At 36.8% G+C, this 22,211-nt stretch overlaps 1 protein-coding gene across 7 annotated transcripts in view; it reads right to left on the reverse strand.

The window, feature by feature from the left end:
• PHF14 (PHD finger protein 14) overlaps positions 1 to 21,275 on the reverse strand; it is a 201,063-nt gene extending 179,788 nt beyond the window's left edge. For all 7 annotated transcript variants that reach the window (XM_010845426.1, XM_010845425.1, XM_010845424.1 and 4 more), the window contains exons 1-4: positions 20,791 to 21,275; positions 20,182 to 20,292; positions 10,344 to 11,119; positions 4,899 to 5,043 (exon numbers count right to left, since the gene is read on the reverse strand). In XM_010845426.1, the coding sequence (XP_010843728.1) occupies positions 4,899 to 5,043; positions 10,344 to 11,119; positions 20,182 to 20,292; position 20,791 (1,033 nt within the window). In that variant the 5' untranslated portion in view covers positions 20,792 to 21,275. The remainder of the gene's footprint in view (positions 1 to 4,898; positions 5,044 to 10,343; positions 11,120 to 20,181; positions 20,293 to 20,790) is intronic.
• Between the last annotated feature and the right edge of the window lie 936 nt (positions 21,276 to 22,211).

Below are 22,211 nucleotides of genomic sequence, written 5' to 3' on the forward strand. Positions count from 1 at the left end.
TTCTCCAGGCAAGAACACTGGAGTGGGGTGCCATTTCCTTCTCCAACGCATGAAAGTGAAAAGTGAAAGTGAAGTCGCTCAGTCATGTCCGACTCTTAGCGACCCCATGGACTGCAGCCCACCAGGCTCCTCCATCCATGGGATTTTCCAGGCAACAGTACTGGAGTGGGTGCCATTGCCTTCTCCGGAGGGATACTCTACACAACATTTTAAAAACACTTTGATCTTTCAACAAGTCAACATAAATGATACAAAAGACAGAAACTTGTGATTAAGACACTGACAGGACCCAAAATGCAGTGCATGGTACATGAATGTATCCTGGATGGTAGGAGGGGAGAGCTGTGCTAACAGAGGCATAGAGGGTACAAGGGGCGTTTGCATATTACTGACCACTGATCTTTTTGAAAAATATGTTTCTGTATGTGTACCCACATAAGATGTTACCTCCCACTACGTGAGCTGTTTGCTTTAGGGACGACTACAAATTAGACTCAAATGAGAAAAGCATGAGGCTGCTTTATTGGCAAGCTGTGTTTTCCCTCCTCGATCCTTCTGAATAAGCTGGTGTGAAATGTAACCAATGGTAGTCTTGAAAATAACAAAGTGTAGATACCCTGGTAAGCCTTACTGAGCCACTCCTTCATATTATCAATGGAGCTAACGGTTTACTGTTCACATGAAACACCCTGGGATCCATTTAAAGTGGGAGGGGCCAGATAAGCATAGGGGAATAAGACATACAAGCTACTATATATAAAATAAATAAGTAACAAGGATACATTGTACAGTTCAGCCACTAAATATAGCCACTATTTTGTAATAACTTTAAATGGATTATAGTCTATAAAAATACTGAATCAATACTTTATACATCTGAAATTAATATAATATTATAAAGCAACTTTACTTCAATAAATAAATAACAGGTCAGAAGGGAGAGTTCATTGTGATTTGTACAGGGTAGTAGTCCCCAGGAGATGCAGACTTGAGTCCAAAAGTAAGCAGCTAGAGTAAAAGAGCTGCTTTACTATCACAGCTGCGGGACATTGAGACCACAAGGCTGTAGCAGACTGACTCCCAGCAGCAAGACATCACCCTCAAATACATTCAAACATTTCTAAGGACCAGGCAACTATCAAACATGAGTGAGGGATTGAACAGAAGAGAGTGGCAAACCGAAGATTATAGGCTTCAGCAGCCCTATTCCACTCCAGATTGTTACCATAAAAGTGAAAACCAACTGCTGTCAGAACTTCAAGAGAAGTTCAAATTCCTAAATATGTAAAATAAAATCTTCAGTTTTTAAATATTAACAATCAATTCAATTTCTTAAAACCACTGTGCTAGCCTTAAATATCACATCCATGGTCAAAACCATGGCCTATGAAGTAGAGGCAGTACCCTCAGCATGATGAATAGTAACACGAACAGCACTAGTCAGGCCTGCATCTCACATCAGCGCTGACGGTCATGCATACAAGCAGCGGTAACACATCTGTGACCAGCAGTGGTGATCAGCACGACAAACAAGGGCAGCACAGCTGCTACTTGTGATGTTCACCTATTCTGCAACTTCTCCAAGAAATCTGAACCACTCTCTTGGAGAACAAAAAGAACTTATACACACAACCATGTTGACTGGTCCAAGGTTATAATCAATCTCAAGTAGTCCCTTACTGCTGTCTGGTAATATATACACACATATATTATATACACACAACATATAACATGGGTGAATATGTAAGCATACACACACACACAATATTACATACGTTATTTCCCTAATCCATTTATTCCCCCAAATAACTATTTTATACCAACCTCTCACTCCTCAAATCTCCAACATCTCCCCACCTCTACACTCTGCTAATGGCTGCTTCCCATTTCACTGAGAAAATAAGCATTCAATTCCACATGTTCTAACCACCACATCCAACATCATACCTACCTCTGTACCCATATATTCTCTTTTCCCTCCAGTTACTATGCCAACTTTTATCTATTAAATCTCTTCCCTTGTGTTGGATCCTATCCTTTATAGCCTTGTACTCAAAGGACTTGCTCCAGCAACCGTTCCCCTTTCTTTCCTGACATCATCAACTGTTAACTTTCCATTTCCGCTGGTCCCTTCCATCCATACACTAGCATCTCTGTCTCTGTGGCAGGCAGCCTCTAAGATGGCCCCCAGTATTAATATTCTTGGTATGTCCGCTCCTACATTTGACTAAGGCTGGTTCTATGTGAACAATGTAGCAGAATTGACAGTACATACCACGTTAACTAATCCCATATTTTCCCCCTTGCTTCTATGTATTTTACACTTATTTAATAAACCATGTGACATAAGCATTTTGTCTGTAAGCCTTGTTTCCCATACTCTTTGGGATGATTGCTGGGTAATGACTTGGAGTTTTTCTGCATTAGGGTCATTTCCCATAAGACAGGTTTCATCTTACTCTAAAAACGGTATTTGACAATTACAATCTATTCTGAAAACTTTTCATTACTCCTGGTCACTACTCAAGGCTCTTCTCCAATCTCACTGGCCCTCTGCTCCTCAACTGCTCTTGAAGTGCTCAAAGCACTATGCTATTTCCTAGAAAGCACATTTAGGCTCACAGTTTTAAATAACATCTGCGGGCTGATCAGTCCTAAATATATCTCACCAGCCCCTATATCTTACCTCAACTCTAAAAGTTTAAAACCAAACTTTTACTATCTACCTGTAAACCTATTTCTCACTGCTATGGTCTCCAAAATGGTCTCCCTGATTCCCACTTTAGACACACTTCAGTCTGCTCTCAACCCAGCAGTGATTCTTCCAAAACATAAATCATATCATACTGATTCTCTGCTTAAAGTTCACCTGGGCCTTCCCATATTCATCTCAGTATAATCTGAAATCTATGATCTACAAGGCTCCACCTGGTTTGCCCCTCTCTCTGCCTCTACCACTAAGCAGCTCACTCCCTTAGTTCTAGCCACACTAACCTCCACGTCATCATACAAACACTCCAGACACGTTCCTATTTCAACATCTTTACACTCACTACTCCCTCATTCTGGAGTGCTCTTTCCCCAGATACTCACATGGCTTGCTTACTCACATGCTTCAGGTCACTGCTCAGAGATCACATTATCAAAGAGGGTTTTCCTTATAAGCTTTTATAAATAGAAACTTCCACCTGCCCACTCAACAACCCCCATTCATAGCATTCCTAATATTCCTTTTCCTGCTTTATTTTTCCCCACAGTCCAGACCACCACCTGATATATACTACTGTATTATATTTTCATTCCTGTCTCTTACTATACATTAAGCTCCATAAGGTCAGCACTGTCTATATTGTTTATTTTACATGCCTGAAACCTACAGAATGCCTAGCACTCAGAAAATTCTAAACAAACACTACTGGAAAAAAAAAAAAAGAATAAATTACAGCAACAGGAGACATTCCCACAGTGAGTCTTAGCGGCAAGGGCGGGGAGCTTCATATGAAGGCAAGAGGACTGGTTAAAGAAGTCCAAGCCCCACAAGTCTCAGAAGTCTCACCAGACACCCAAAACTATTTGGGAGGAGGTGGCAATACCAGAAAGGCAGGTAAGGGCAAGGCCACAGAAACACTGTTTTGTAGTAGTCATGACTCTGATAAGAAAAAATTAACTGACAGGGAAAAAAAAAAAAAAACTTTACTACAGAGGGAAGACACCCTCCTCAACCAAGTGATCAAAATAACATCATCAGTAACTGGACAAATAAACATTACATGCTTCCTAATATAATACATTGAGAGCACAAGATAACTTCTGAGGTACTTCTGCCAAAAGCATCAGGTTAGCACCTGAACCTAATCAGGAGAAAACAAGAAAATCCCAATACTGAGGACATCCTATCAAAGAATTGGCCTGTATTCTTCAAAAATGTCAAAGGCAAGAAACACAAAGACTCAAAATATGTTCTAGATTAAAGGAAACTAAATAGATATGACAACTGAATGCAACTCATAATCCTGGATTTTATTTTGCTAGAATCAGTATCATTGGGATGAGTGGCAAAATGTGGATATAGTCATAGACTAGATAACAGTTTTCTACCAATGGTGATTTCCTGACTTTGATAATTATGTGACTTTGTAAGAGAATGAATGTCCTTGATCTTTGTTCTTAAGAAATACATAATAAGGTACTTGAGGTAGAGCTGAACATTTTGTCTACAGTTTACTCACAGAGAGGTGAGGGAAAAATTTTTATATGAGAGAAAAAACATACATAGCAAGATATCACCATCTGGCAAATCTTAGTGGAAAGCATACGAATTCACAAGTCAGAAATTAGGTCAAAATAAAAAATTTTAAATAAAATACAACAAAAATTACATTAAAAAGGTTCAAAATTCATAATCAGGAAAAATACTTTCAATGTATTACAATGGATCCTATTTCAGATTCTAAAAGATGATCTCTACAAATTCCCCTTTCAACTTAAAAATTATAACTATGTAAGAAGAAACTATACCACTAGACTCTACTGTACCTTTTTCAAAAATGCACTCTACTGAACGAACATACTAGATTTTTTCCTATACCTAAATTTCAGTTAAAAACTAGAAATAATGCCATGAAAGAAAATATCATAATACTGACCTTCAAAGAAATCATGATTTATATACAGTAATAATCTACTCTGATTATTTTAAAACACATTTTAAATGAACCTAATCTGAAAAAATAATACCCATCATAATTTGAAAATTCAGTATGTCTTATTTCAGGTTAAATATCATAAAATATTATAGAAAAATTAGCATAGTACATATGTAAAATAGCTGATATTACTTATACAAATGCAGTGTCAACCAGTCATTTCTAAAAGGAAACAAAACAAAGCAACATTACCTTCATGAACTGTAATGCCACAATTGTCACACTGAATTATTTCATCAGCATCCTCACTATTATCTCCAAGACAAACACAGCAAATCAGAATATGGTCCATTTTTTGAGAACTCCAGTTTTGACTCTTCTCAAGAATCAGCGAGTCCTAATAATAAAATATCAGAAAATCACATATTTAAAAGGTAAGTTTAATAAAATTCTCACCTTAAATCATTTAGTACATTTCCAAAATTATGCTGCATACTCCATTACTTTAGTCATTCCCAAGTGCACCACATTTGAGAAGTATATCTCTTTGTTAAAGGACCCTATAAGAACCCTCTCTCTAATTTTTCACTTCTCTCCAAGTTTCATATTCTCTCTTCTCAAGTAAATATAAAACCAAGCTTATAACCAACTCTTCATCTGCTTTGCCATGCTGGATATAGCCTGACCCCTGAAACTTGGAAAAAGGTAAAATTAATCCACAAGTAATCACTAATTTTATATGAGTATTAAAAATGTAAGAATGGTTCCCACACTTAGCAAGCTTATAATCCTATCTAGGGGAGACAAGACATACACATATTAAACAATTAAAAAAAATCAATTCAAGATAACATATAGGCAAATATGTATGTGATGGCATAGTTACAGACTAAATTCCTTTAGTGCTGGGGAATCTAGAATTTCCAGAGTCATCAAACTGCTGGATGATAGACCCACGAAAGTCTGCATTGGAAACTGGTGTATACAGGCACAGAAAATCATCTAAAAAAGAATCCAGACTGACTGCCAGAAGAGTCAGACTCTCTATTAGCCTTTTGTCAAGAAACACCTAGTGAACACCTAGTTAACTGCAATATAAAAGGAGACAGGAAAATGCATTCAGGAATAAAAAAAAAGGAAGAGGGTGCTCCATTTAATTTAAACCTTCTGCACTATGAATTTCAACTTTAAATGCAAATTAACAAGATAATGATGTCTGCCATTTAATGCACTGGGCTTAGCATTACATGTAATAAACGATGACATCTGAGTCTATACATTTTCATTTAAGAAACTAACCATATTTGGAAACAAAATTAATTGTTCCATATCACACATTCATTAAATATATTATTTCATGTTAACATTTTTATGTTTCTATATTCTTTTAAACTGACCAATATCCACAGGTAACATTTAGAGTAATTTCCACAGCAATTTGTAAATAACATCTGAATGACATGACTGTCACAATTAATAACATTCTTTCAAGATATTTTCTGTGTAATTAATCTAAACTTGCAGTTGACCTAGATAAAAAATCAGTAAATAATGCAAAAGTTAACAAGGAGGCAGTGTCATTTCTCTTGAGAATTCTAGCACTGTAAAATTCTATACTTCACTCCTTTCGTTATAAAACCAAAGTAGTGTGGGGTGTTGCACGTGGCTAGCAAATAAGGTTAAAATTTCTTAAAAAGAAAACTCATGTTTTAAAGTACTTTAGTACAGTGATCAAAACAAAAATCTGCCCAGATTTTCATCCCAAAACTTCAAAGCTGAACCTTTCTCATCTGTAAAATGGGATGACAAAAATAATACCTACCTCATCAGGTTCTTGTAAGAATTAACAAGAAAACATATGACAAAAATGTTCCTGATACGTACTAGGTATTCAATAAAAGATCATTCCCATTCTCCTTTCTTCTGTACTTTGAAGATGGTCCAAAAAGAGATATATGAGCTGACCATTTACTACACTGGGAATCTTCCTTGGAATCCCAAAAGGAAAGTTATAAATCTCAATAAGCACTGCTAGTTTAAATATTTTCCTATGGTAAATCCATTTTTTTTAAGAATACCACATCCAGATTAAAAAAGTAACAGATCAAAAAAAGAGTGAGCAAATGACCAGAGTTTGATGACTGAGAAGCTACTCATGTTAATGCACTCTGCCTGTATTTCTCCCGTGGAATTACAACAACTAATTAGCCCTTGAAAAAAAAGATTTACCCATGTGGGAAATAAGTAAATGTCTATGGATCAGAAAAAGGAGCATAAATAGGTGGCTCTAATTCTATTATTTTCCTGTTTGTCCATTTTGCTCAGAAAAACAGTATATGTCTTAATTGTATCTCTATTCCATTTTCTCTCTACACATATTATCATTTAGAGGCAGAGAAAACAAAACTAACTGGCAATTTTGGTTGATACCCATCACTGCAGACTCTTTCTTACTAAAAATTAAATACAAAGAGACAAAAATAGGGAAAATTAGGAAAATTCAGATGACAACTGCTATTTCTTCACAGGGCAAGACATCTAATCCATTTAACACAACAGACCCTTTTACCAGGAAAAAAAAAAAAAAAACTTCCACCTGAAAATTTCTACTAAGATGATGTTCTATCGTATATTAACTCTCACCCAAAGTGCCTGTTTCAAAGTCCGGGAACCATTATCTGAAAATACTATACAGCCCTCCCCCAAAAAAACTTACTTCAGAAAACTAAAAGGTAAAACCTTAGTGAATCTCAGAAACTTCAAAATAAAATGATGAAAAAGACATGCAACCATATTCCAAGAGTCCTGTTCAGATTGCACTTAAATTCACAAAAATGCCATAATGCCACTGACAAAGATATGCCCACGTGAAGAAAATGCAGGTTATTAAATGCCCAATTCTTGAACAGTAGTTCTAAAATTGTGGTCTAGGGAACTCTCTTTCAAGGGTTCTAAAAGGTAAATACAATGGATATTTGCCTTTTCACTCTCTCTCATGGGTATATGATGAAGATTTCCAGAAGTTACATGACATGGGATGGTGTCACCAATCCAACAACTTCTATGCTTCTATACATTTTGTTTTTTAAAATTTCTGAGTTTTAATTGCAAATGGAAATATCAAAAGATATAACTTATATAAATAATAATTATGGTCCTCAATTTTTAAGAGTATCCTGAACCAAAAAGCTTGAGAATCACTGCTCTAGAGCATTTCAAGGCCTACAGCATGCACATGGTAAGACCATTAAGAGCCAAATAATTATAAAATGCCTCCAAAAAGAATGTCAAATTCCCCTAAACATTTTCAAAATTATAAAAGTTCCTGGGCATCATTTACATAATACCCAATATCACAGCCCTAAAAAAAGCACCTGACAGAAGCCAAGGGAAAAAAAAATCTGCCTGCTTATAGGCTAAATACAATTCTATTATGTATTCTAAAACTATATTTTCAGCTATCTCTACTACAAAGTAGTATTTGAAACAAAGTAAAAGCATAGAAAAATAAAACTTCAAATATATAAGTATAATACCTATACAGATATATAGGTATTAACTAATGAATACTTGGCAAGGTATCACTACCTAAATTAACCAGGAAGATTAAAATTCAAACACTGGTCAGACAACAAGGATTATTTTTGGTCATCTTTTTACAAAATCAAGATTATACAAATAGGAAATTTAAAAATATATAATAAACTGAATTTATTAGTTTTCTATTAAAATTTAACATTAATTTGAATGACATTTATGTAGAACCAGAATCATCAAAAATAATTGAGGAGTTTGAAAAACAGTCTTGGAAAAAAACAGTTATCAAGCTTTCAGGTAGAATATTATTGAGGGAAAATTAATCTTCCATAAGTTCTTCTACATTTCTATACAGAGTGGAGCAAAAGGAAAATTAACATAAATTAACACAAAAGATTAATTTAGTTACTATAAGAACTTTCTTTACAACTTTATCAAAGCACTTATCCAAGAAATGCTCTGGAATCTCATTCCTTAGGGACTGTTAACCTAAATAAAGCCCCATTATTTACCAAAATCTCTTCTGTTTAGTAGAAAAAAATTAAACAGCACGTCACCTTTACATGTATCAAAAAATATAGTCTACAATCTCTCAAGCAATTTGTTATGTAGTACAGATTATTAACAACTGAATAATTTACATAGATTTTACATGGCAAATTTCTAGACATTCCCTCACACCTTAGCATAAATCCAATTTATACGGCCCCTATCACTAGCCAGCCTCTTGTGTGATTGTTATGCTAAGAAAAATGAAGAAAGTGTTACTGCCAAAGGTAAACTTAGTCAGGAGATACAGATTAGCATAAAGTGCTATAAAATAAATTGGATACATGCTTAAATCAATTACGAACAACTGGATTTTCCATACTTCTGTTTCCTTAAACTGGAAATACAGACTGTCTTGCTACATCATTATGAATAGTATACTATATTCCAAATGACGATTTTCCTTTACCTAAAGATAGGAATTAGGAAAGCACTGGAACCAGGCAACATTCTTCTTAGGAAAATGGGCAACCTAGAAGTTAACCAATGTTATAATCTAAAACATCAACTACTGCTTCATCTCTGCTGACATTTAACACCTCCTAATCTGCTACATATTATTTTGGTTAAACATCAAATTTTCAAATGAAACTTAAAATAGAAAATCACTGTTATGTAAAACTTGTAAACAGAAGAAATGTAAAAGAACAAATAAAGCACAAAAGGAAAATCTTTCTACCAGTTTAATCTACTTCAATAACATGAAAAAACAAAAACTAAGTGCTTGTTAAAGTGAATTTTCATGACCATCAACATATTAATGGAATGACAGACAATCATTATAGTTCTTTCATGTGATGTAACAGGTACATCTACATGTAAGACAACAATTCAGTCTTTCTTTTGAAGAAAAACATATACATAAACACACAGACAACGAGATACAAATGTGTTTGAAGAGTCTTGAATGTTGCATCTTGGGCCCAATGGATAAACCTAACTTTCAGTAGTAGAACTTCAAGTGGAAGAACTGAGTCATAATTGTAGTTTTATGATAGTAATGTTTGTTTTAGCATAGAATGTTTGTTTTCATTTCTTTGTAGAGAGACCTTATTCGCTAAACATATGTAAATATATAATTTGTATTTACTTCCACACACTTAAAGCAATGATCTGGTGACTATTCAGGTGGGTGCTACAACTGAAAAAGGAATTACCTTTAAAATGAATCTCTAAAAGCCTGAGACAATTAAATTCTTTGTTGCTCTACTTGAAAGTACTCTTAGAAGTACTCTACATTTTTATGCAGATATGGATACAACTAAGTTGAAAGGAAGGTGATCTTGTTTTCATAACCCACTCAGAACCATTTAGCAGTCCAAAAAAACTCTACCATTTCCCAAGGGTATGGACATAAAAATATTTCTTTAAGTATAGACTGAGCTCCTTGAGAACGGTGATTATGAGCTCCTTGAGGACGGTGACAAATAGGAGATACTCAATAAAAGTGGGCTGACCAAATGAATAAATGTTACAGTTAGGGTGCTCATTCACTCCCATAGCTAAGAACAGGCTTTCAAGGAAGCCACTTAATATAATGGGTAGAACGGTTTAGAGAAGAATTCCCTTTTCCCCAGACAGACAGATATCATAAAAATTGGGTTGATCTACCTCATTACTCTTGCTCTGAGATAGTGTCAGGCTATCATTGGTCAGTTCCTCATCATCAGCACTGTTTCTGCTAAGAACTTTACTCTTCTTCTTCTTGCAGCCCCCTTCACTGGCAGGACTGCTATGCTCTTCATCGTTGCCTTCATCGTTCTCGTCCTCATCACTCCCGCTTCCCTCATCTTCATCGTCCTCGTTGTCCCCGTCACTTCCTTCCTTCTGAGATGCAGATCGTCCCTTTCTTTTTACTACAGTGGGTCGCCAATCATTGTCATCTTCACTGTCATAGTCATCCATGTCATTCAGCTCTTCCATGGATACGAAATCCAAAAGTGGTCGGTTCCGACGAAGGTTCCACTTTTTTGGCTCGCTGACCTGCTCCTCTGCAGCTGTGGCCGCGGGGCCTGAAGGACACGTGTGAGCAGCAGGAGGGCTTGTGGCTGGCGTGGTGGAGGCAGCAGCAGCCACGTTATCAGATACTGTTGCTTTCTCTTTCTCCTTCTCTCTCTCCTTCTCTTTCTCTTTCTCTCTCTCCTTCTCTTTTTCCTTTTTCTTCCTAGGTCTTTCTCCATTCTCTTCTTCCTCTTTCTTTTCCACCTTAATTAACTGTTTTTCTGATGACAGTACTTCTTCCTCTGCAGAATTTTTAAGTTGTTCTTCTTTTACTTTAACGTCTTCATTCAGTTCTTCCTCTAAAATATTTTCTTCAGAATCACTACAGGAACCTTCTCCACTGTCCTTTGAAGGATCTTCACTTCCATTACCACTCCCTTCAGAATCTGTTGAAAATATGAGAAAAAAAACCACACATATGTATATACATACACACACACACACACAACGCTGACACAAATGAAACCACCAAAATTTGTGAATAACTCGCAAAACAATATAAACAAATTTAAGTCAAAGAATGGTAGACATTCCCAACCTGATTAAATAATAAATCAATGAAGTTGATATAATGATTCTAGTTTAGTATAGCACCAATGAAGATGAATATATGTATCTCTAAATTAAAACATGCTTTAAAACGAGGACCACTATTTTGTGTCATACGTCACACTATACTTGGTACTTTAAAGGCATTTTTTTTTCTAAAAGTAAATGTGTTTTTTTTAAATTGAGCACTTGATTTTAACTTTATAATACAGATTACATTCTTCTTCTCTTACATCTTTCTTTCATAAATTACACTGACTGGCAAGGATGGAGTCACATTCAGAGTAAGAAAAATCTGACCCAGAAAAAAAAAAAAACTGTTTCAATTATCTCACTCTTTACCTAGCAAAAGTGAACCCAGGTATTTATGACCATCAACTTGTACCACATCTCTAATCTATCAATCATATTTAGGAGCACCAAATACACAAGGGAAAAACAGACAATAGCAATGGCACAGAAAATAGAGGTTGCAAGATTTAAGTTATCAATTTTTTTGTTTATTAGGATACTGTTCATATCAACAAAAGAGTCACCTGACTTTCCTAAGGTTCTAGGCATTAACTACTAGAGCCCCAAGATTGAAAGAAATTAGTGCATTTTAAAAAAACTAATCCGTCTTAGACAACAGCAAGCACAGTTGTCACTAAAAAGATAGGCTGAGGATATTAAGAGTTCATGCAGGACCACAAGCTTCCTAGCAAGTGCTATCCATTCCTGCCTAGGGCAGTCCACACCCGGTTAGACCAACACTATTCAGTAGCATTCCAAGCCTCTTTTCATATAATCAAATAAATAAGAATCTAAAATATTTGTGGAAGGAGAGCAGGAAGAAGTAGGAAACAAACCAGTCAATAATCAGGTTGTAGCCAACATCAATAGTAAAATCTGTGGGGTGATGAATATTTTGTACCTATAACCAAGAAAAGGGTAATCATAAAATCATCGAAAAAATGCATATTTTCGCACCATTTTAATTTCTGTTAACTCAACCAGCATTAGCCTCTATAATTACCTGGCCATTCAAAGTAAAGAAAGTTGTCTGTTATTAGTATCTGGTTTCTAAAATATCTCAGAAATCCTTTACAAACAGCTGATGAAGAAAAATCCTGAAAGTTAAATCACATAAAAAACACAGACTAACATTTAATCGATGCTGATGGAGCCTGTAAAAGTACTGTCAATCTCAGGATTATCATACATTGCCTATATCTCATTCAGGACCGCAGTGAAAAAAGCATTCTCAACCTGAACAATCTTGCAAAGGCCACAAGAGTAATATAATGTAAGCCAACAATCCTTTGTTTGAAACTTTTGGAGCCAGATGTGTTTCAGAATTTAGATTTTTTTCCCCCAGATTTTGCAAACGTAGCATGGTGCATGCACAATATATTACACTAACACTGCCAGTGGGGTCTATGGTACTACAGTATAATCAAATACATTCTTTCTGCAGTGAAAAGTACAAAGATTTACAAGTATGATAAGTAAACACTACAAATAAACTCCTATCAGTTCCAGTCAGATTTTATCATCAAATAAGTTTATGTCAAACATAGGAAACATCTTTGAATTTGCAAGCAAATTTTAAGAAGAGTGTAGACCCAGTATCACTTACAAACAGGGGAAGTCCAACAGCTCTACAAATCATTAAAGAAAAATACTAATTAAATAATTTTCTATTAAAGAAAAAAAAAGAAAAAGAAAAAAAAAACCCCTTAGAAACAGATAAGGCATGAAGGTTCCCCACTGGGCTCCCAGCACAGAGGCCAGGGCCACTGACTTCCCTCCTCCAATCCCTAGGGTCTCAGGATGGGCGGTAGAAAGAATGGGGAGCCCTGAAGGGCAAGCTGGGGATCTGGGCCTCTCTTAGCTGAAGCTGGATCTTCTGAAGCCTTAACATAAGATAAAGTCCCTGACCCTCCTGGGTCCTCAAAAGCCCCCCACAAAGCTGAGTGGTTACAAGCAGGCATTTTATGGGGAGGAGGAGACGCGCTCCCCATTTGGTAAAAAAAAAGAAAAAAAATGGTGAAAAAAAAAAAAAAGAAAAAAATGGTGATCTTTCCAAACCACTCATAACTCTTAGACTCAAACTACCAAAAAAAAATACCTCTGATTAAAAAAAAAAAAAAATAGTTCCTAGGTAATTTTAGATAAAAGTGAAAGTAAAGTGAAAGCTGCTCAGTAGCTTCCAACTCTGCGACCCCATGGACTGTAGCCCGCCAGGTTCCTCTCTCCATGAGATTCTCCAAGCAAGAATACTAGCCATTCCCTTCTTCAGAGATCTTCCTGATCCAGGGATCAAACCCAGGTCTCCTGCATTTCAGGCAGATTCTTGACCTTCTGAGCCACCAGTGAAGCTCATTTTCAGGTAAAGATATAATAAATAATAAGAAGAGTTAACCAAATGCTTCAGAGGCAAAGACGGATCTTTGTGCATACTGACTGAAGAAAACTGGAACATCCTGCAAGCAATGAAGATTAATTATAATTAATTATAAGTAGATATAATTAATTATAATTAAGAGAGCTGGGAAATGGAGAAAAGGTACTTTTCTTCTGGATTAACCTTGTAGAATTTTTTCTTAATTAAAAAGTACTCCTAATAATTTTTACCAGTAAAAACATAATAGTGATAGAAAAAAAAAATGATCAAGTGAGGCACAAATGTGGACTCCTGATCAAAACCAAGACCAATCCAACTGTGGTAAACATTACTTGGAAATTTTTCAAAATGTCAAGAATTTCTGCAATTTTGTTTTGGTTGTTTTGCCAATGCCAATAAATTCTTTTTAAAAGTACTCTTTGAATCTGTTTTTGTTTTCTTACCATGCCTGAATAGAAAGCAGAATCTTAAATAAATTAAATGTTTTACATTTGGTAACATTATTAGAAGAATCTGAGATTTTCCCACAAATTTCAATCCTAGTAGCTTACCCAACCCTCCATTCTCCAAATATGACACATTAGCCATACTCCAACTGCAGAGGATCAGGAATTTTCAAATTTTACTTTTCTCTGATTTCTGAAAAATAACTCAACTGATTAGTCGTAACTTCTTTTTGGTACCTATGCACTTGGGGGATGGAGACAAACAATGTTTAGTCACAGGCATTACTTAGTAATAATGATGAGAAAAATCAGAGTCCTGGGCTATCTATAATTGTATTTTATAGACTGCAATGAAAAATTTCCTATTCCTACAAATTCAATGTTCCAAGTCCATCACTCTTACAACCACTAAAAAAAAAAGAAAAAAGCAATAATTGACTAGAGAAATAAACCAGATATCTCAAATACAGCTATTGTGAACATAAGAGTAGAATTAATTCTAATTCTACAATAAAAAAATTTTAATTAGAAAAAAAATCTTTAAAATTGAAATCCCTATCTCCTAGTCAGTTAAACTAATGGTGAGGTGAAGTGAAGTGAAGTCGCTCAGTCGTGTCCGACTCTTTTGAGACCCCGTGGACTGTAGCCTACCAGGCTCCTCCGTCCATGGGATTCTCCAGGCAAGAATACTGGAGTAGGTTGCCATTGCCTTCTCAAGGGGATCTTCCCGACCCAGGGATCAAACCCAGGTCTCCTGCATTGCAGGCAGACACTTTAACCTCTGAGCCACCAGGGAAGCCCTAAATTAATGGTAACCTTTCTCAAATACAATATATCAAAACCTCTCCAAGCAACAGTTATTTCCACTAACAGACAGTTAAATGTTTTACAGATAAAGAAATTAGAAATCAACCTTAAAGAATCCCTTCACAATATTCAATGCTTAAGTTTTCCCCATGATAAATATTAAATAATAGAATCAGTTAATAAATATTAAGTAATTAAATCAGAATGATTTGATTCAGTTTTATGGTAGCTTTGCAATATAAAGAATCATCTTTGCTCATCAATCTTAATTATTTAACTATTCTGTTTATTGAGCTGATTTAACAATAATTAGGATTATACACATATACAACAGATAACAGACACATCACCAGTCTAGTAGTCATTCAGTTACCATCCTGGGGACACTGTAAGCTAATCTAGTATATCTCTTTTTAAAAAGCCAGTCAACACAACTCATCTTCTACTGCTTGCTGTAGTTCTAGTTGTGTCACTTTATATTTTCTGGGTAAATCTAGACCGGTGGTTCTCAAGTGGGTACAATTTTGTCCCACAGAAAACATGTGGCAATGACTAGACATAATGGTTGCCACAAAAGGGCAGGGCTGGGGTAGAGTTAGGTAGGGTAGATGTTGAAGGCAGTTAGTAGAAGCCAGAGAGGCTGCTAAATATCCTCCAATACAAAGGGCAAGCCTCCACAACAAAGAATTAACCAAAACAAAACGCCAATGTTACTGAGATTAAGTAACATGTTACTTACATGTTACTTGTTACATGTTACTGACATGTAAGACCTCAATTTGACCTCATTCTATTTTCTCAGGCTCGTCTCTTCCACTGTTCTTTTATTCAAATTCTGATCTCCATATGTAAATAATATTTACCATCCTCAACACTCTTTAACACCTAATGTTTCCCTCAGGTTGGGACTCTTTCACTTCCTAGTTCAACTCTCATCTCCTCAATGAATCGTTCTAAATCAAGCCAGTCTAAAGTCATCCCATCTCCTTTGAAAGACTGGAACTAGATCATGCTTTATAACATCTATCTGCTTTTATATTTAATTATTCCAGTATTCATTATTTCTTTGTGAATTCACCATAACATCCAGCAAAGGGCTTTTAAGCAAAACAACAGTCGCCTAATGAAAAACCAGATCTACTCATTATTAGCCAAAGTCAATTAAGCAGAAAATACTACCAAGGCAAAATCTAGTCTCAATCTTTCGGTTAAACTGCTTTCTGGCAATTTGGACCAACCAAACTAACAATGGGCTTCCCTGGTGGATCAGTGGTAAAGCATCTGCCTGCCAATGCAGAGGATGCAGGTTCAATCCCTGGGTAGGGAAGATCCCCTAGAGAAGGAAACAGCAACTCACTCCAGTATTCTTGCCTGGAAAATCCCACGGGCAGAGGAGCCTGGCAGGTTACAGTCATGGGGTCACAAAGTCGAACACAACTGAACAACTAAACAACAAAACTAACTATGGCTCAAGAGCTAAAGTTAACCATCTTACTTTGGCTAAGGGTTGGGGAGACACAGCACTGCTATTTCACCTTGTTTAATAAAAGTAGTACATGCATTTATCTTCAACATCATTCCAGTTACATGTGGTAGTTTAGTCACTAAGTTGTGTCCGACTCTTGCTACCCCATTGATTGTAGCCCACCAGGCTCTTCTGTCCATGAGATTTTCCAGGCAAGAATATTGGAGTGGGTTGCCATTTCCTTCTCCTGGGGATCTTCCCAACCCAGGGATCAAACCCAGGTCTCCTGCACTGCAGGCAGATTCAATCCTATTTTAAATGTCTCCTATCCCCAGTCTTAAGTCACAGTCTCAGATATAATCACTTTAAGCCAAACTATGAAACTGCCAATAATCAACTGCCTTTAGTCCTATAAAGCGGATTAATTTCATAGGGTACCAGCTAACATTTCTATATATGGTTCTTCTGGTGGTAACCACCATAAATCTGATACGCTTACACATTATTTTAGGATTAACTTAAACATGTATTTAGTATTGTCCTCAATCAAAAATGATAGATTCAGTCCTACTTTTACATCAGAGATAAAATAAAAGATGGTCTCTTTTCAGTTCATACTTTTCTAAAGGTAGAAGCTAGTAACACTTAACTGTTGATAATAACTTGCCAAGTTTATTGGCAGGTCTTTTCTGAATTTTACCTTTTTCTATTTTATCTGAGAAGCATAAAAATTATGTCTATCTGCAAGGGTAGTCAGTTTTCAGAAATTTCAATATTTATTCTTAAAGCCAGACAGAAACACAAAGTTTTGTAGTCAATACCAGAAGAAATTGAGGCATAGAATCCAATTAAAAAACTGAGGCCCACCACTCTAACCATTGTAACATTAAGTCTTTAACTCAATAAACTCAACAGTTTATTGAGTTAGTCACTTTTAACAAGTTTGTGGGGGTCTTTTTTTGGCCACGAAACATACGGGATCTTAGTTCCCCAATCAAAGACTGAAACAGCAACCCCTGCATTGAAAGGGCAGAGTCTTCACCACTGGACCACCAAGGAAGTCCAGAGTTAGTGATTTCTAAAGACTGCTTTGAAAGAAGCTATGATCAGAAAGACTATTATTAAAGATTATTACTATTCAGTTACTATTTTTCCACTTCCAGTTTAATCACCTATTACTAAGTAGGGTTGGGATTCCACAACTTCAACATGTTTGAAAAACAGTGATAACTCAAATGTCTTTAAGAGTCCAACTATCTTACAAAGAGAAGAGAAAGGATTCAAACAGAAAGCACTGGTAGTCTAGATAAGCCAGCATGTCAGCAATGGGAGACAATACACCTTAACCAAGACTGGAAAATACAATTCAATTTCTACTATTACCCATTTAAAAAAAAAAATTATTTTCTACTAAACTCTCAGTTATGACAACAAGAGCTGCACAAATAAATTTGTGACCTTTGGGGCCCAGGAAGGAAATTACAAGTATAGCAGACTAGACAACTGAAAGTATATATTTTTAAGTGTTTCAGAAGACTAAAAAAATTATCATCCTAACAAAACTCATTCTACCACTTTCACAAATAACAGATAATTCACATCAACCATGATTAAAATTTAACAAGGTGAGGGGTTCTCTATTTAGCTTGATACCAAGAGTTATTTTGAGAAAGCAATTTGTATCATTAGATTATTTTAACCCTTGTAAAGAGAAGTGCTACATCTCAATAAATAAAATGAGAAAAATTATATGCAAAGTCAGAATTTACTGTCATAAAACTAATTATGGAATACGTAAAAGAAATTAAGCTTTGGAGTTTTTCCCTAACGGTATTCTAGTAAGTCATAATTTGTAAGACCCAACCATTTTTGTCAGTTTACAATCTCAACATGACAAACCAAAGTTGCATTCTAGCAAAGAATATTCCTTTCTGCACAGTTTTCAACAAGAGCACTGACATAGGTTTAGATTTTACTTCTTTCCCTTCCTTTTTTTCCCCTTTGGAAATACCAAACAACAGTAAACCAAGTGAGAGATGAAAGAGCTGAGAAATAAAGGGGCAAAAAAATTAAACAACATACACTTTACAATTTTTGATTGCTGGGAGTAATCTCAATTAGTCACCTTGATAAGTAAGTACAGTAGTTTCAATTTAAGACTACATTTATTTACTTTCAGGGCCTAAGCAGTGAAAGCATTAAAAAATGCTGAGAATCCTAAGAACTGGATTAGATCCATTTAGGCTAAGTGGCTTCATGCAAATTCTTTAAACTCAGTGTCCCTGTTATCTGTAAAATAGTATCTCTTCCAAAGTTATTGTAAAAATTAAATGAGATTATGGAAACAAAAAGTCGTTGGTAAATCACAATGCAAACTGTGCCTGTTGATGCTATTAAAAGTAAAATAGTAACAATACAACCAAATTTCATCCCTTCCTACCACATCTGGCAGAAAAAAAAAAATCAGGAGAGAAATAGGACTAAGCACTGAAAAATCTCTAGAAGAATAATTTAAAACTGTTAAAAGGATAAAATCAAAAGGGCTTTAATTTGTTACTTGATTTAAATTTCTGTCAAAAGGGGTATAATTAAGTAATTTTTATTGTTCATGTGTACTTGTATTTTTCATATAAAATATTTAAACATAATTTGTATTTCTCAGATTCCTGCAATGAAAACTTTTTATGTAGATATGTCTGTTGAATTACAATGAACAAAAGATAAAAGGAAAAACATACGTTTCCATTTTTCAATTGTGTACAATGTTACTATATGATTTCAGTTGTGTATATTACCGTTGGACTTTTATTAAAAGTTTATTTTTAAAATCACAAAATAAAATGAGCAAGCATTCATGCTTTGTAGCTCAGATTTTTAAAGGCCCAATCCACAAGGTCCAGCACCTACCAAAGTACAACTTTTTACTTTTGTCAGTTTTGCGCTGGTAAGGGAGTTAATAGACAAAAAGCAAAACTCCTTTCAGAGGGTGCCGAACAATCTGAAAAGACAAAATCTTCCTGGGTGGTTCAAGGCTCCTATTACTCTCAGAACAGAACTCTACTTTAAGATTACCTCTAGATTTTTCCCTATTCTGTCCATCAAAGAAACGTAAATGTATCTTTAAGTAAACAACAGAGAAAACACTTCTGTATCTTGTGTCTTTTTGTTTTCCATTGTGTCTTTTTGTTTGGTGTTTATTAAGGTATGAAAGTGAAAGTTGCTCAGTCCTGTCCACTCTTTGTGACCCCATGGACTATACAGCCTATGGAATTCTCTAGGCCAGAACACTGGAGTGGGTAGCCTTTCCCTTCTCCAGTAGATCTTCCCAGCCCAGGGATCGAACCCAGGTCTCCCACATTGCAGGCAGATTCTTTACCAGCTGAGCCACAAGGGAAGCCCAAGGATACTGGAGTGGGTAGTCTGTCTCTTCTGCAGCGGGTCTTCCCCACCCAGGAATGGAATCGGGGTTTCCTGCTTTGCAGGCGGATTCTTTACCAACTGAGCTATCATGGAAGCCTTTATTGAGGTATAGGTGATTTACAATATTACTGCATCTTTGAAGAAAATCCTTCTCTGACAGTTATCTGATAAATAACAACAAAAACAGAAGTAGTGATAGTATTATCCAGTGACACGCTCTAAGGGAAATGTAGGAAATCAAATCGACAAAATAAAGTTTACGTGCTTTAACTTTATATTGACATTTTAATTAAAATCCATTCTTTTTAAGCAACGTCTGAAAATCAGCCCAACTCCAAAGAGCTGGGAAAAGGGAAGCAAGAAATAAACATTTACCTGAAGCATCTCCAACTTTAAAATCACTGTCATCTGAACTATCATAATCGAGAGCTTCTAGCAGAGAAGCTGCCAAAGGCTTCACCTGCCTCCTCTTGGAGCTGCGATCCACTGTTAAAAGAAAAACATTACATTGTCATTCATAATCACACCAAGCGCGAGGGAGAGCTGTGGCGCTGAAAGAAGGTACAGACGACCTCCTGCAGGTGGTGCAAATCTTTGTCTTAATTCAGTTCTTAGCAAATGGTGTGGTGGAAGGTTGGGGTGGGAATATTGGGGCTGGCCGGCCAGCTCCATGGGCAGGTTCAGCCGCAAGGCACAGCAAGTACGAGCCCAGGGCGACCAAAATCAAAACAGGCCTTCTTGAACATCTTGCTTCTGAGACTTGCTCTCTCTAATCCCTAAGACATCGTTAACAATCAATAAAAAATTCAAAGCCCAGGGAATATAAAAAGCTATGTCCATTCCGACGGATCGTGGAGGGGGAGCGTCCGCGGAGGGTACATCTTCCCACAGGATTCTCCCACCCCAGCCCTGCCCCCGCCGGCCCCGACTTCTTGAAGGGCTGAAATGGACCTGTCTCCCCGCGGACGCCTCCGACACACTTACTAAGGAATCCGAGGTGGTCGTTTGGAGGAGACCTAGGGAGAGGCTGCGATAGCACAGGCAGCGCCGAGGTCGAGGACTGAGACCAAGGAAATAAGTCCAAAAGATGCTATTAAAAATGGGCGGCGCCGCGGACCTGCCCGGGGCGCCCCAGGTGCAGCCCCGCCGCTCCCCTCCCGCCCCCCGGCCCCCCGGTCCTAGCAGAACAGACCCCGGCCGCTCGGGCGCCTTCCTTTGGCGCTCCCCGGCCAAAGGCGCCCTTCGGCCCAGGCAGCTCGGCCAACCCGGCAGCCCTGAGTTAATTTACCCCGTTAAAACGCTTAGATAAAAAAATAAAGGAAAGAAAAACTTTATTATCTCGCAAACAAAAGCAACAAAAGACCCAGAATCTGCACAGTCCGAGGCCGGTAGCCTAAGACAATAGAGAAAACAACGACCCGGATACAGCTCTGAAGAGAAGGAAGTAAAAACAAGAGCTAGAGAGCGGCCCTAAGAGCAGCAGAAGCTGAGAGCGCGTGCGCGCGAGTCGCCTCGGCTGTGTCTCCGAGAGGAGGAGCCGAAAGAAGACGAACGCAAAGCCGTGGGAGAGCCGAGAGGAGACGAGTAATGCCGAGCGGGAACAGAGAGCCCTCCCAAACCCTCTGCCTGCAAATCCCTGATGCTGGGCCCTCAGTCCATATAAATAGGTCAGTTTTTGTTTCTGAGAAGACAGAGCAGTGTGTGTGTCTCCATGAATGTGGAATAGTGCTTTGCATACACTTAGATAATATATTTTTTAAGATGAACTTTTAAATCCATAAAAATATAAGGAGGGTATATACAATTGGATTTCAGTCCTTCAGCAGTTTCAAATGCCACGTTTATTCAAATACAGGTTAGCTATTTTTTAAAAACAATGTTAAAATGTTAGAATCTGAGCAGTATTAATACTTTTTACATGTTTCTATATCAAGGAGAAAGTAAGATTAGAATAAAGCTGATTCAGTTTATGTATTCCCCAGATATATATTGAGTGGTAATGTTTGTAACATGGGAAAATATAGAGTTAGGAAGGACTGTAAATGAAATATATAAGAAGCAAATCATGCAATACAGTAGGGGCGCTTATTCCTTAAAGAAAACATGTTGAATTCTTTTGTGAACTGTAATTGAATTTTATAATACTAAATTTGAAGAACTAATAAATACTTACCTAGTGCAGTTTAGGGGATGATTACATAGAGGCTGTACCTTCAGCAAGAAAGTTATCTTTTCCCTGCCAGAGCTTAAGATATAGTTGAGGATACAAATAAGTCGATGAGGAGCTGCTGCTGCTGCTGCCGCTGCTGCTAAGTCCAGTCAGTCGTGTCCGACTCTGTGCGACCCCAGAGACAGCAGCCCACCAGGCTCTCCCGTCCCTGGGACTCTCCAGGCAAGAACACTGG

The sequence above is a fragment of the Bison bison genome, unplaced genomic scaffold (genome assembly GCF_000754665.1).
Source record: "Bison bison bison isolate TAMUID 2011002044 unplaced genomic scaffold, Bison_UMD1.0 scf7180017864216, whole genome shotgun sequence".
Lineage (NCBI taxonomy): Eukaryota > Metazoa > Chordata > Mammalia > Artiodactyla > Bovidae > Bison > Bison bison.